Source organism: Gymnoscopelus microlampas (assembly GCF_963454915.1).
Source record: "Gymnoscopelus microlampas genome assembly, chromosome: 14".
In the NCBI taxonomy this organism is placed as follows: domain Eukaryota; kingdom Metazoa; phylum Chordata; class Actinopteri; order Myctophiformes; family Myctophidae; genus Gymnoscopelus; species Gymnoscopelus microlampas.
In genome coordinates, this window is record NC_139951.1 from 41,447,503 (window position 1) to 41,460,002 (window position 12,500).

Sequence of the window (12,500 nt, forward strand, 5' to 3'; positions counted from 1 at the left end):
TCGTGACTCCGTTCGTGACTACGATCGTGACTCCATTCCTGACTCCGTTCGTGACTCCAACGCTCCATTGCAGATGGGGTTAGCCAACCGTCCCTTGAAATAAAGGGAACGTCCCGTACACTTTGTTCCTTTTATTTCTTTGGGAAATCAATCAATGACACACGTCTTACGAGTTTCAAACAGCTCATATACATTCAACTAATACAGGTTGTAACAAAAGCGCAGTGCATGTAGCAAAGTACATGTACTCACGTACTGTACTTAAGTACAGTTTTGATGTATTTGTACTTTACTTGAGTATTTCCAATTTCCAATACTTTTACTCCACTACATCTCAGAGGCAAATATTGTACTTTTAGTCCACTACAATTATTATAAGTTACCAGTTACTCTGTAGATTTTGATTATTATTACAAAACATACAGTAAGCCCTAGCCCTATATACATTTCGGCCATTTGAAAATAGCAGATCTACAAGCTCACAATGCGTCGCATCGCGACGCATTGTGAGCTTGTAGATCTGCTATTTTCAAAAGATTTGTATACATTTGAAAACTTGAAATGGGACATTCTGCAAAATGAGTACTTTATACTGTTGGTACTTTAAGTACATTTTGATACCAATACTTTTGTACTTTTACCCAAGCACATTTTTAATTCCGGACTTTTACTTGTAACAGAGTATTTCTACATTGCAGTATTGATACTTTTACTTAAGTAAAGCATTTGAGTACTTTTCCCACCACTGCAAACACAGTACATGTATATGGTGAGATTTTAAATCTTTTCATGGGTGTCTCTTCTTTGAATTCCAGGTAGTTGGCAACCCTGCTTGCAGCTTACACCACAGGTCCATTTTTACACCCTCAGACTTAAAGGTAGGTGGTTTTATTTAGTTAAAATAAGTGTTTAAATAGCTCTATATTCTGATAGTAATCATTGCTATAGAGTGTTTTTTCTGTAACAGGAGTCTCCCTGTCTCTCCAGCTCCTTAGTAAACAGAAAACCCATTTTCAGGCCGGGATACCAATCTTATCCAAGCAGGAGAGAGAAACTCTCTGGAACTCTCTGGAAGTGACGACACAATATCCTGATTTGTTGAAATTGGCAACCCTCCTGAAAATGAATTTTCTGCTCATTAAAGAGCTGGAGAGACGGGGAGACCCCTGTTACTGAACAAAATACCAATGATTATTATCAGAATATAGTGTTTAACCTCATTTGTTTTAACCAAATAAATATCACTTACCCTCCCTTTGGATGAACACTCTCGTTTTTATTGAGGACGATGGACAGCGAGTAACGGTGTCAGATGAGGACAGTATGTCAGTATCTATTAAGAAAGAAGTCGCAGGGTTTGTTTTTCTGTAGTAAACAGAGGGTGGGAGGGAATTGAGTTGAAGCGTGTCCTGCTTTTTTGTTATGCTGCGATTTCATTGCTGTCGTGCAGAAACCTCCATGTTCCAACGTTTTATGTTTTTTGATGCCCTACTTAGTCATATCAACCAACTCAGTGGCCTTGTGGTAAGACTTTGAGAGGTTGGGGTTTGATTCCCCCGGCCGGTTCATACCAAAGGCTATAAAAATGATATCCAGTGCTTGGCACTCTGCATCAAGAGTTGGATTGGGGTTTAAGTCCCTGCGACATACTAGCATCATGTCCAGGGGGTGTAACCAAGCCCCCGGAACCGAGACGGAGCAGAGAAGCGCATTGGACATGCTGGCCAATCATAGGTACTGCAGCTTATTACCGCTGGGGCCAGACCAAGGGGCCAGCTTGAGATTTTTGGGTTTTTACAAACTTTAGACTCGATTTTCTTACCTTAATAAAAATGGTCATAAATTCTATGCTTCCAGTCGCTAGTTTAAAGTCTCCTTTCAATCATTATGATATGTATTTTGCTAAATTATGGTCCCATTAATTCTAAAATTGACGATAAAGTAGGCTATTCTCTAAGAGGGGCAGGATGATTTGACAAGCTACACAACCAATAGCATTCATTCCCCGCCGCCGCTCTTGATTGACAAGCTACCCAACCAATAGCATTCTTTGGGGATTGTTTTCCGGTTCCTGTTCCCGACGTGCTTTTGGGCTTATATTAGAGATGGCGGATTTCAAATTCCTGAACAATCGGCTTCACTTTCGGTCTGTAGAAACCAGCGGTCTGGCTTTGTCCATCTCTTTTATACAGTCTATGGGCCAGACACATGGACGAGCGAAAACGGTTTCGACCAATGGGTTCGACTCACAAGCTTGTGCACAAGGTTGCGCACGGAGGTGACGCAAAACGCGTCACATAGGCCCCAAATAGGCCCCGCCCGTCACATTTCCCAACCCGGAAGAAGGGGTGAAAAGGGAGTATGCGCTGGGTGAGCAACTCCATACAAGTGGATGGGCGGGGATTTCCGGTGCCCTCTCTATTATTTTTAACTCTATGGGTGTAACTTGTACATCATGGCTGGAACATGTACTTCAAGCCCACCTCACGCTACAGAAACAGTAGTATAGGCTCCTGCCCCTATGGGCCGCAACTTAGGCTCACTTATAGTATTATTACTTCCCAAAAATAGCCGATCTACAAGCTCACAGATCCGTTCTTTCTAGATCTGCTATGTTTGGCTATTTCTGAAACATTTTTGAAGTTCAAGTGAAGTGCATCTGTGGGTTTTTATAAACCTCGAGTCAATGAAAGGTATTAACAAGAGGCTTGTGACTAAAAACACAGGAACACAGGTTCTCCTTCTCTTTTTTCCTCCTCCCCCGTCTCGATGTTAAATGTTTATTCAGCAACGTTTTATCTTGCGGTGGCAGAAAGACTTCCTCCTCCGCAACAGAGAGAAGAAGAAGCTCCCCGCAAGGCAACGATTATGCTCTTTGATCACCGGTGACAATGGACACACAATGGATGGCTGATAACACCGCAAGTGACAGAGCGATATGAACACTTTAACATGTCTGCCGTTCCCCGCTGCCTCAACGTTCTCCCACGGATGACTAATGCTCACGTACAGCACACACCCATGAGGGCTATACTGTGTGTGTGTGTGTGTGTGTGTGTGTGTGTGTGTGTGTGTGTGTGTGTGTGTGTGTGTGTGTGTGTGTGTGTGTGTGTGTGTGTGTGTGTGTGTGTGTGTGTGTGTGTTTGTTCTTGTATTACTGTACTTGTGAGGAACCTATAGCGTCCCCACGAGTCGATTTTTACAATGTTTTGGCATTTTGAACTGTAGGCCTATAAAGCTGAAAAGTCACAACACGTCGTAGTGCAAGTCGTTGTGAGCTTGTAGATCGGCTATTTTTCGGCGTACAACACCAGAGTATAAATCAGGCATAGGCTACTGTATAACTCTAACCCTTAACCCTAAACCTAACCTCTATTAATGCCTAATCCTAACTCTAACCCCCAACCTGAATTGGTTCCTAATTGAAAACCTTATTCCCCAAATCTGTTTTAACCATAAAAATCTCCATTTCTCTTGTGAGGTCCTCACACAATGTCTATTCATCCAATTCAACGAAATCGCCGTCCTAAAACATTGTTGACGTCCTCACAAGTTCACTAATACAAATCTGTTTTTGTGTGTGTGCACGTGTTTGTGCACGTGTTTGTGTGTTTGTGTGTGCGTGTGTGCGTGCGTAGGTGTGTGTGCGTGTGTGTGTGTGCGCGTGTGTGTGTGTGTGTGTGTGTGTGTGTGTGTGTGTGTGTGTGTGTGTGTGTGTGTGTGTGTGTGTGTGCGCGCGCGCAAAGCAACCCAGCGTGGGTTCTGCTTACTCAGCGCATTCAGTCAAGCCAATTAATTACAGAGAAGTGCTAGAGACTGAACAGCATGTAGAACACACACATCGACTGCTACTACACATCTCTACGAACACACGCACGCACGTACACACACACACACACACACACACACACAAGCACGCACACACGCGCGCACGCACGCACATGCAAACACACCACCACTACGCCACAGTGAATTTCGCACAACGCCTGCCTTTAAAATTGCACACATATTTATTGTCGCAGTCGAGCAGAAACCTTGTATCTCCCTCATTCAATGGATCTTAAATGAATGGCCTACTTTGTCGTACAAGAGTGTCACGCAAAAGTAGCAATCTATTGTTGGCCATTTTTGCTATTTTCGAAAGATTTCAGAAGGGAAAGCGAACGTGGTTAAGTGTGTCTGTGGTTTTTATCAACATAGAACCAATGAAAAGTATTAACGAGAGCTTTGTGACTGAATAAAAACCACATAGGATCCATTTGGAACAGTTATTTTCCTGAAAAGTAACAGTTTTTGTACAATACAAGGTTTCCACCCGACAGAGAGAGACGTTTTGCTGGTGGATGCTGCAAGGGGCTGAGAGAGACACTGGCTTCATAACGCCTTGTCATCACATAGAGCTCCAAAACGCTGCGCTGCAGCTTTAGCTAAAGTAGATGATGCACAGCAATCCAAAGTGAAAACACGTTCTTTTAGAATTGCTCGTAAGGTCTTATAAAGCCCTATAAATCAGCAAATAAATACATACATATATACATCTTCGGCAGAGGTGTCATTTCATAACAAAAACTAGAGGGCGGCAAAAAGAAAAGAGCACTTAAGCCCAATTTAAAAAATAGCCGATCTGCAAGCTCACAACGCATTGCGATGCGTTGTGAGTTTGCAGATCGGCTATTTTTTTCTATTTTTTAAAAAGAAAAACATCATCTTTTTTTTTTTTGGCTGCAATGATATGCCCCAAAGAGGGAAGCCAGTTTTAAAGTGATTCATGAATTTATGGTTGCATAAAGAGAATATGTGTCTTTAAGTGTCGATCTAAAATCTGATTCATCTGCAGAAAACATTTAAGAGGTGGAGAGAAAATACGGGGGTGGCAATTGTGCCGTCCCCTGGAAGCCCAAATGACGCCCCTGATTTCCAGTACATCTCCAACGCCTGTCGTCATTTTGGCACAGTGTTTTCTTTGGCAAATCGAACCCTGTCAGTTGGTATTAGACTCTTCCACCCACAGTTTTGAGTCCCACCTCTCCTTGAGTACTTAAAAGTCAATATATGCGAATATATAGTATTTCACATTGACAGTATTTGTTTACAAATATTTAGTGATGCCTCCCCTTCTTTTTACGCTCCACATATACGTATATAATTATTCTGCTGCTCGAGTCCTTACGAAAAACCAAGAAAGTGGATCGTATCACTCCCCTGGCTACCTGTGTGTCAAAGAATTGATTTCAAAATACTATACTGTTGGTCTATAAAGCTTTGAATGGTTTAGGGCCAAAAATACATTTCTGATCTTGTGCGATAACGTGAACCATCTAAACCTCAGGTCATCTGGGACAGGTCTGCTTTCTGTTCCTAAAATCAAAACTAAACGTGGAGAAGCAGCATTTACTTTTGTTTTTAATGCACCAAATACCTGGAACAAACCCCTTGAAAACCGCAGGTCTGCTGCCACTCTCAGTTCTTTTAAATAACAGCTAAAAAAAACTCTCTGTGTTGGCCGCCCGCTACCTTTCATTGATGTTGTTTTTTTTCTCTCTCTTCTGCACTGTCATTTTATTTTTTCATGTTTTTATTGCATCCTAATGTCCTTTTATAATGTGTTTCCTTTGCTTAATGTTTTATGCAAAGCACATTAAATTACCTTGTTAAAATGTGCTATACAAACAAACTGGCCTTGCCTTGCTGACTGCAAGTTGATTTTTTCAATACAATACGAAGTGAACATAGTTTAACTCCTTGAGTACCTTGGTAGTAGCATCCTCTGCTAATAAAGTATTGAATCAATCAATCAATCAATCAATCAATTCTGTTTGATGTAGACGGTGTGTGATCGCTCTAACCTTCAGAGCGCAGAAGATGCAGGAATCCTCCATGCACTTGTGCGAAGTCAGCTGCCGGAAACTTCTCCGGAAGATGTCAAGATGCCACAGGACCTGGAAGGTAAAAAAAAACACACACACGCACACACACACACACGCACGCACGCACGCACACACACACGCACACGCACACGCACACATACAAGACCAGTATAGTTAATAAGATGACTCAGTGTGCGTTGCAGTTGTTGGTTCTTCCATGCAGTGAAGCCGTATATTCTGTCAGACAGACCGTTGTATTGCCACGACATGTAAACCCGCTGCTCTCTCTCCTCAGTGAAGAACTGCACTGCTTATCAAACCTGTTGTGTAGCATATTTCTTCATCGACCCCCTCTCTTCTGTTACGTCCTATTATCTTTCCCCACTCTCTCTCTCTCTCTCTCTCTCTCTCTCTCTCTCTCTCTCTCTCTCTCTCTCTCTCTCTCTCTCTGTGTCTCTCCCCGTATTGGCAATCGATCACATGAAAAAAATAAATAAAGGGGACTGGGTCTACAACAGATCCAGTGCAAGCTGTAACTTGTTGTTGTGCTTGCCAGAGGAACAACAGGGGGAGTTGGTTCTTTGCTTCTAATGGAAAGTTTTTACTTTTATTTTTTTGTTTTCGTTTTGTGTAGTTGTAAGGTCTTGGTTGGTTTTGGGGATAATATGAGCTGAGTAACTGTCCCGTGGGGTATGATTGTCCCAATAATATGGGCTGAATTGGAAAGATGTGGTTTTAATAAAGTGCTTTTTAAAATGCAATGCTCTAATTCTCCCCTTTGCCTCCAGTGCAGTGGTTTTCAACCAGTGGTCCGGGGACCACCAGTGGTCCTTGAGGGAGTACCAGGGGGTCCCCAGCAAAATGAGTTAATAGCGTCACAATCATTTTTAACCACTTAGCTTTGGCTATTCAAAAATAGCAGATATAGAAGCTCATAGCGCAGCACAGAGTGCCACGCTATGATCTTGTAGATCTGCTATTTTTGAAAAAGTGTGCATATCAAATATCAAATGTGGGTCCGTGGCCAAATGTATATCAATTTAGGGGTCCTTGGCATGAAAAAGGTTGAAAACCACTGCTCTAGTGTATGTATTTACGTATCTCTCTTACACCCCCCCCCCTCTCTCTCCCTCCCTCCCTCTCGTGTGCACGTGTGTTAGTGTGCACTGGAGTGAATGTTACACGGACAAGTTTGCTGATGCGTTGAGAGAACAAAGGGTGAATAGAAAATGACAGAACAAAAACCGATAGAAAGGGAGAGAAGCAAACATAAAGGTGAGAAATATTTATTGGGTAAGAAAGACATCTGACTGACAGCAAAGACAACAGACAGACAGACAGACAGCTTTCTCTTTCTCTAGTCAGTCTTGCTGGGTGTTTTAATTGTGGTGTAAACGTAATTATTGTATTGTCTTGTATGTATGCATTGACCCGAGCAAAACGATTTCCCCTTGTGGATATAATAAAGGACGTCTAAGTATCAAATATTACTCAACTATAAGTGAAAGTTGCTCCGTCCAAGTATTCAAAAGTACAAATTACAAAGTACGTTTTAGTTTAGTAATATCAATGCATTGCTGTATTGAAATGTAGACGCTTTCCAAAACATGAAACGTGAAACAATAATAAGACATAACAAAATATATACAGAAAAAACTATTTTTAGTATATTTGAAATGGGCTTAAGTTGTGAATTCATGACGTACTTTTTTCCCTTCCTAGAAATGTAGTGGAGTGAAAGTCACTCCACTACAAAGTATCCAAAAAATACAAATACTCAGGTATAAAGTACAGAATACTCAAAAACATGTAATTAAGTACATACTTTGTTACTGTCCACCACTCTCTCTAGTGCACAATTACAGAGGGAGAAGCTCTTAGAACATTAATTCACACAGCACTGAAAGATAATATTGACACAAGACTGTCCCTTAGGCATGTACACAACACACGCACACGCACACACACACACACACACACACACACACACACACACACACACACACACACACACACACACACACACACACACACACACACACACACACACAGACACACAGACACACAGACACTCACGCCCACACACACTCATTATGCACAAACAAGCTCACCAGCCTTAACAATACAGAGGGCTGCAGTGTGTGCTAGTGTGTATAGGCACAATAATGTGTTCAGGGGAGAGAGAGAGAGAGAGAGAGAGAGAGGGAGGGGAGTGGTGGTGACGAATTGCTTGCTGACTCTAGTGTATGTGTTGCCTCTCTTCTCCCTTCACCCTTACACCCCTCAACTCTTCCATCCCTCCACCTCTCCATCTCCATATCTCTCTCTCTCTCTCTCTCTCTCTCTCTCTCTCTCTCTCTCGCAACACCGTCATATAACATAGTTATAAATCAGGATTGTCTCCCTCTCTCTCTCACGATCTCTTTCTCTCTCTCTGTCGGTCCTCTGGTTCACTTCTCCAACTCTTGCCGAGCCACCCCCCCTCTCCCTCTCTCTCTCTCTCTCTCTCTCTCTCTGTGTCTCTGACACTCTTTCACTCCATCTTTCTCTCTACCCCCCCCTCTCTCTCTCCTTCTATTCTCAACTCTTGCTATTGTTCTTTTCACATCCTCCTCTCGCCCAGCCATCTCTCTCTCTCTCTCTCTCTCTCTCTCTCTCTCTCTTTCTGCCGAGCTCATCTTTCAGTCTCTGTCGTTCTGTCTGTCTGTCTGTCTGTCTGTCTGTCTGTCTGTCTGTCTGTCTGTCTGTCTGTCTGTCTGTCAGTAGTACAGAACCCTTAGCTGTCACATACCTGTACTGTACATACATTATGCAGTACTGTACATCTGTATATTTGTAGATCTTATCTCATGCACTGAATGTTTTGTGTGTGCATAGGAGCATGTGTGTGAGATTCACATTTAAACAACTTGCAGGGACTTGAAACTTGTTTGCGATAGGCAATCAACATCATGTTATTGTTGCATTTTAATACACTTTAACGCACAGATTGGAGTTAAATGGAGATACAAACAAAATTCTAACATCCAAACTAAACAATGAAGTTCAGTTTGGTAACAGATGCCAGTGTGGCTCAAGTGATAAATCTGAGGTTTAGAAACAGAAGGTTGGCCTGGACCGCATACGCAGCGGTCCAGGTACCTATAGGCTCAATGTAGCCTGACACGCTGTTGTGGGTTCGAGTCCCGATCCCGACGGCCTTTGCTATGTGTCACTCCCCATCGCTCTCTCCCCATTTCCCATCAGGCTACTGTCCTGTCAATAAAGGCATAAAAGTATTTTTTTAAAGAAAATGCTGGAAAGGCCTATTAATGGTATATTATGTCAGTGATTCTCAACCTTTTTCGGGATCGGGGTCCCAAATCCTACGTGGTTGAAGTGAGGGGGGAGGGGAGCTCTAAGTTTGACCGAAAAAATCATAAAGAAGTTTGGTCACGTACACACAGTTGGTTTTAGGAGCTTCAGCCCCCTTCATGCTTTAATCCAATCATTGTCAAGGTGAAAGTCCGGCTGGGATTTTCTTCTATCTAATGTTGAAGTTTTTTTTCCCCTTCTCAGATATTTATTCTCTGCAGATATACTGCAGGTCACTGCATTTCACCTCAATGGGCTTTATGCACGGCAAGCCAGCCATATTGGAATAAATAATTTGGGCCTCTTCCTTACTTCCTTCACAGGTGTCACCAATGATACTTTGCTCTGTTCCATTTAGTGTAGCTGCAGTGGTTCTTTTTCCATTTCAAGGACCTCCATAACTCTCAGAATTACACACCCATAAAGGGCCATTTAGAACCCCCTAAAAGGAACCACGAGGGTCCCTGCCTGGACCCCACTTTGAGACCCACTTGAGTAGTAGAGTTTCCAGTTAGCCAACATGCACAATATCAGCAGTCATAGTCATAGTCTTTTGATTAAAATTCCATTTAGTTTTAGTCATATTTAGTCATCTGAAATGTTTTAGTATTTGTCTAGTTTTAGTTGACTAAATATCATGAGAATTTAGTGGACTACATCTACAATTGATTTAGTCGACTAAAATGTATTTTGGCAGGCCTTGATGGCGTCGTAATGACTGATTTTACACTTGGTTGCATGCTGAAAATAGCCGATCTACAAGCTTGTGAGCTTGTAGATCTGCTATTTTCAACACTTGCAGATCTGATATTTTCAACACTTGAGTGCAACCAAGCATAAAATGACTTGTCTTTTAGTTCTACTGAATCTCTTCTCCACTAGTCCCTCACAAACATTTTAGTTTACTTAGTTTTTATTTGTTTTTTTGTCAGTGAAAAAAGGTAGTCAACGTACATTTTTCGTTTTAGTCGACGAAATCAACACTGCACCAGGCTTTCCACCTCGGAGGAAAGCCTGGTATTCATTCTAAACTGAGCCGTGTGATCCGGTTTAGAAAGAAAGAAAGAAAAATAACTACCATGTTCCCGGTGGTTGGTTCGGTTGGCGTCGCATTGTTTTTTGTTCCCCACATAATACGAATCAAATTAGGTTAGTCTCGCTATAGTCACACTACGAGTTAGAATAAAAGATGAACATACCAAACGATTATTCTACCAAAAGAAAGAAAACGACTATACCAAAAATGACGTAAAGTTATTTCCATCCAGACTGGATCAGAAACACGAAAATGGTATTGATCCCAGGCTATCCGCACCCTGACTCGGTTTGTCCAGAATGGAACAGAGCCTTCATTAGTATCATTGGTAACACCTATGAAGGGCTGTGAGCCTACAGTATATTGCTTTCAGTCGAACCATCCATATCGGTATAGTTGCAATTCCCAGGTTTCCTTTGCGGACAATTTCCCCTAATCATCTTCCCAAAGAGCTTGTGGATCCATAGACTTTGCTATGTGTGGTATATAACACAGTCATCCATCCAATAAGTGTAATAAATAAACCTGTTCCTTTGGGAAGCGCTTTGTCCCCAAGGAAATTAATTGATTGATTTAGTCGCCTTTAGTAGTCATTGGGGTATTTGCCGCTGGACATTTGCAAATATATATATACGTGAACCGTGTTGTCTGCATTTACCCATCCAGTGGGGAGATAACCACTTGAACCCCAGCGTCCATATTCTGGGGGGGAACATTAGCCAAAATAGCAGATCTACAAGCTTAAAATGCATCGCAATGCGTTGGCATTAAAGTGCCTCAAGTCCAGTTCTCTAAAACTATAGGTTTAACCCTTTAAGACCGGGAATGCATCTGTGTCATTTTTGATTTTAGCTTTAACCATTATTTTACACTTTGGCTATTAAAAAATAACAGATATACAAGCTCACAGTGGGGATTTTGTTTTATTTTGTTTTGCAAATCTTTGATTATATATATTCTTTTCAAGTGAACATTTTTAACTCAAATCTTTGCTTCTGCTTCTTAAGATGTTCGCTTTAAATATATATAATTTATATATATCCAAAGTTTAGTCGGTGCCGTGCTATGAGTTTGTATATCTGCTATTTTTGAATAGCCAAAGAAATTTTAAAATGACACAGATGCGTTCCCGGATTGGGTTAACCCATTAAAACCGAGAAAGCATCTGTGTCATTTTAGATTTGAGCTACAGCATATTAGGCTATAAAACTCCATAGAACAGTGGTTCTCAAAAATAGCAGATATACAAGCTCACAGCGTGTTACTTTGCGCCACACTGCGAGCTTGTACATCTGCTATTTTTGAAAATATTTGAAAAATCTTGAAAGTGTTTTTAAAAACATTTTAATATAGTTTTACACAAATCATCTCTTCTGGGTTGTCCCTCGCACGAAACATTTTCAGATGGGTTTCAGATATATATATCAATTTGGGGGTCCTTGCTTGGCACGAAAAAGCTTGAGAACTCCTGATTTAGAAGGCATATTTTGTAGAATTGGCCTCAGGTCTTTAACGGGTTAAATAACATAAAATGTAACTAATAATAAAAAGGAATGGTTTCCACCCGACACAGTGGCGGAATCCAATGCGTTGACTGTTCTTCTCTCCGGGCCACAAACTTCACTGGAAGAGGGGGGGGGTTGAGTGCCTTGACCAAGGGCACTAAGGCCAGGGAGGAGGAGGAGGAGGATCGTTACCTATAGTAATGTGATATAGTGCCACTGTCACCCGGAACCGCCGACGGGCAGCTGCCCAAGACCGTCTGACCCTGACCCCTATCCCTGGCCTATTGACCTCCAACCTTTTGACCCTGGCACAGACCTGATGTCAGCACACCGTCCTGCAGTCTGTCCCTCACACACACACAAACACACACACACACACACACACACACACACACACACACACACACACACACACACACACACACACACACACACACACACACAGTAAAGGGCACACACACACACACACACTCAGAAGCACCTGTTCCTGTAAGCAAGCATGCTTACAGGAACAATCAGTGTTGATTTTAGCAGCGCATTTTGATTTAGTTTTAGTCATAGTCTTTTCAATAAAATTCCATTTAGTTTTAGTCATATTTTAGTCATCTGAAATGTTTTAGTGTTAGTCTAGTTTTAGTCGACTAAATATCATAAGATTATAGTCGACTAAATCTACAGTTCATTTAGTCGACTAAAATGTGTTTTGGCGGTGCCTTGATGGCGTCGTAATGGCTGATT

The 12,500-nt window shown here is 41.8% G+C and overlaps 1 protein-coding gene across 1 annotated transcript in view; it reads right to left on the reverse strand.

Moving 5' to 3' along the window:
- Positions 1 to 12,500, reverse strand: part of usp54b (ubiquitin specific peptidase 54b) — an 84,554-nt gene that overhangs the window by 66,358 nt on the left and 5,696 nt on the right. Inside the window, exon 2 of the mRNA XM_084078353.1 lies at positions 5,847 to 5,939. Within this exon, the coding sequence (XP_083934479.1) occupies positions 5,847 to 5,939 (93 nt within the window). The remainder of the gene's footprint in view (positions 1 to 5,846; positions 5,940 to 12,500) is intronic.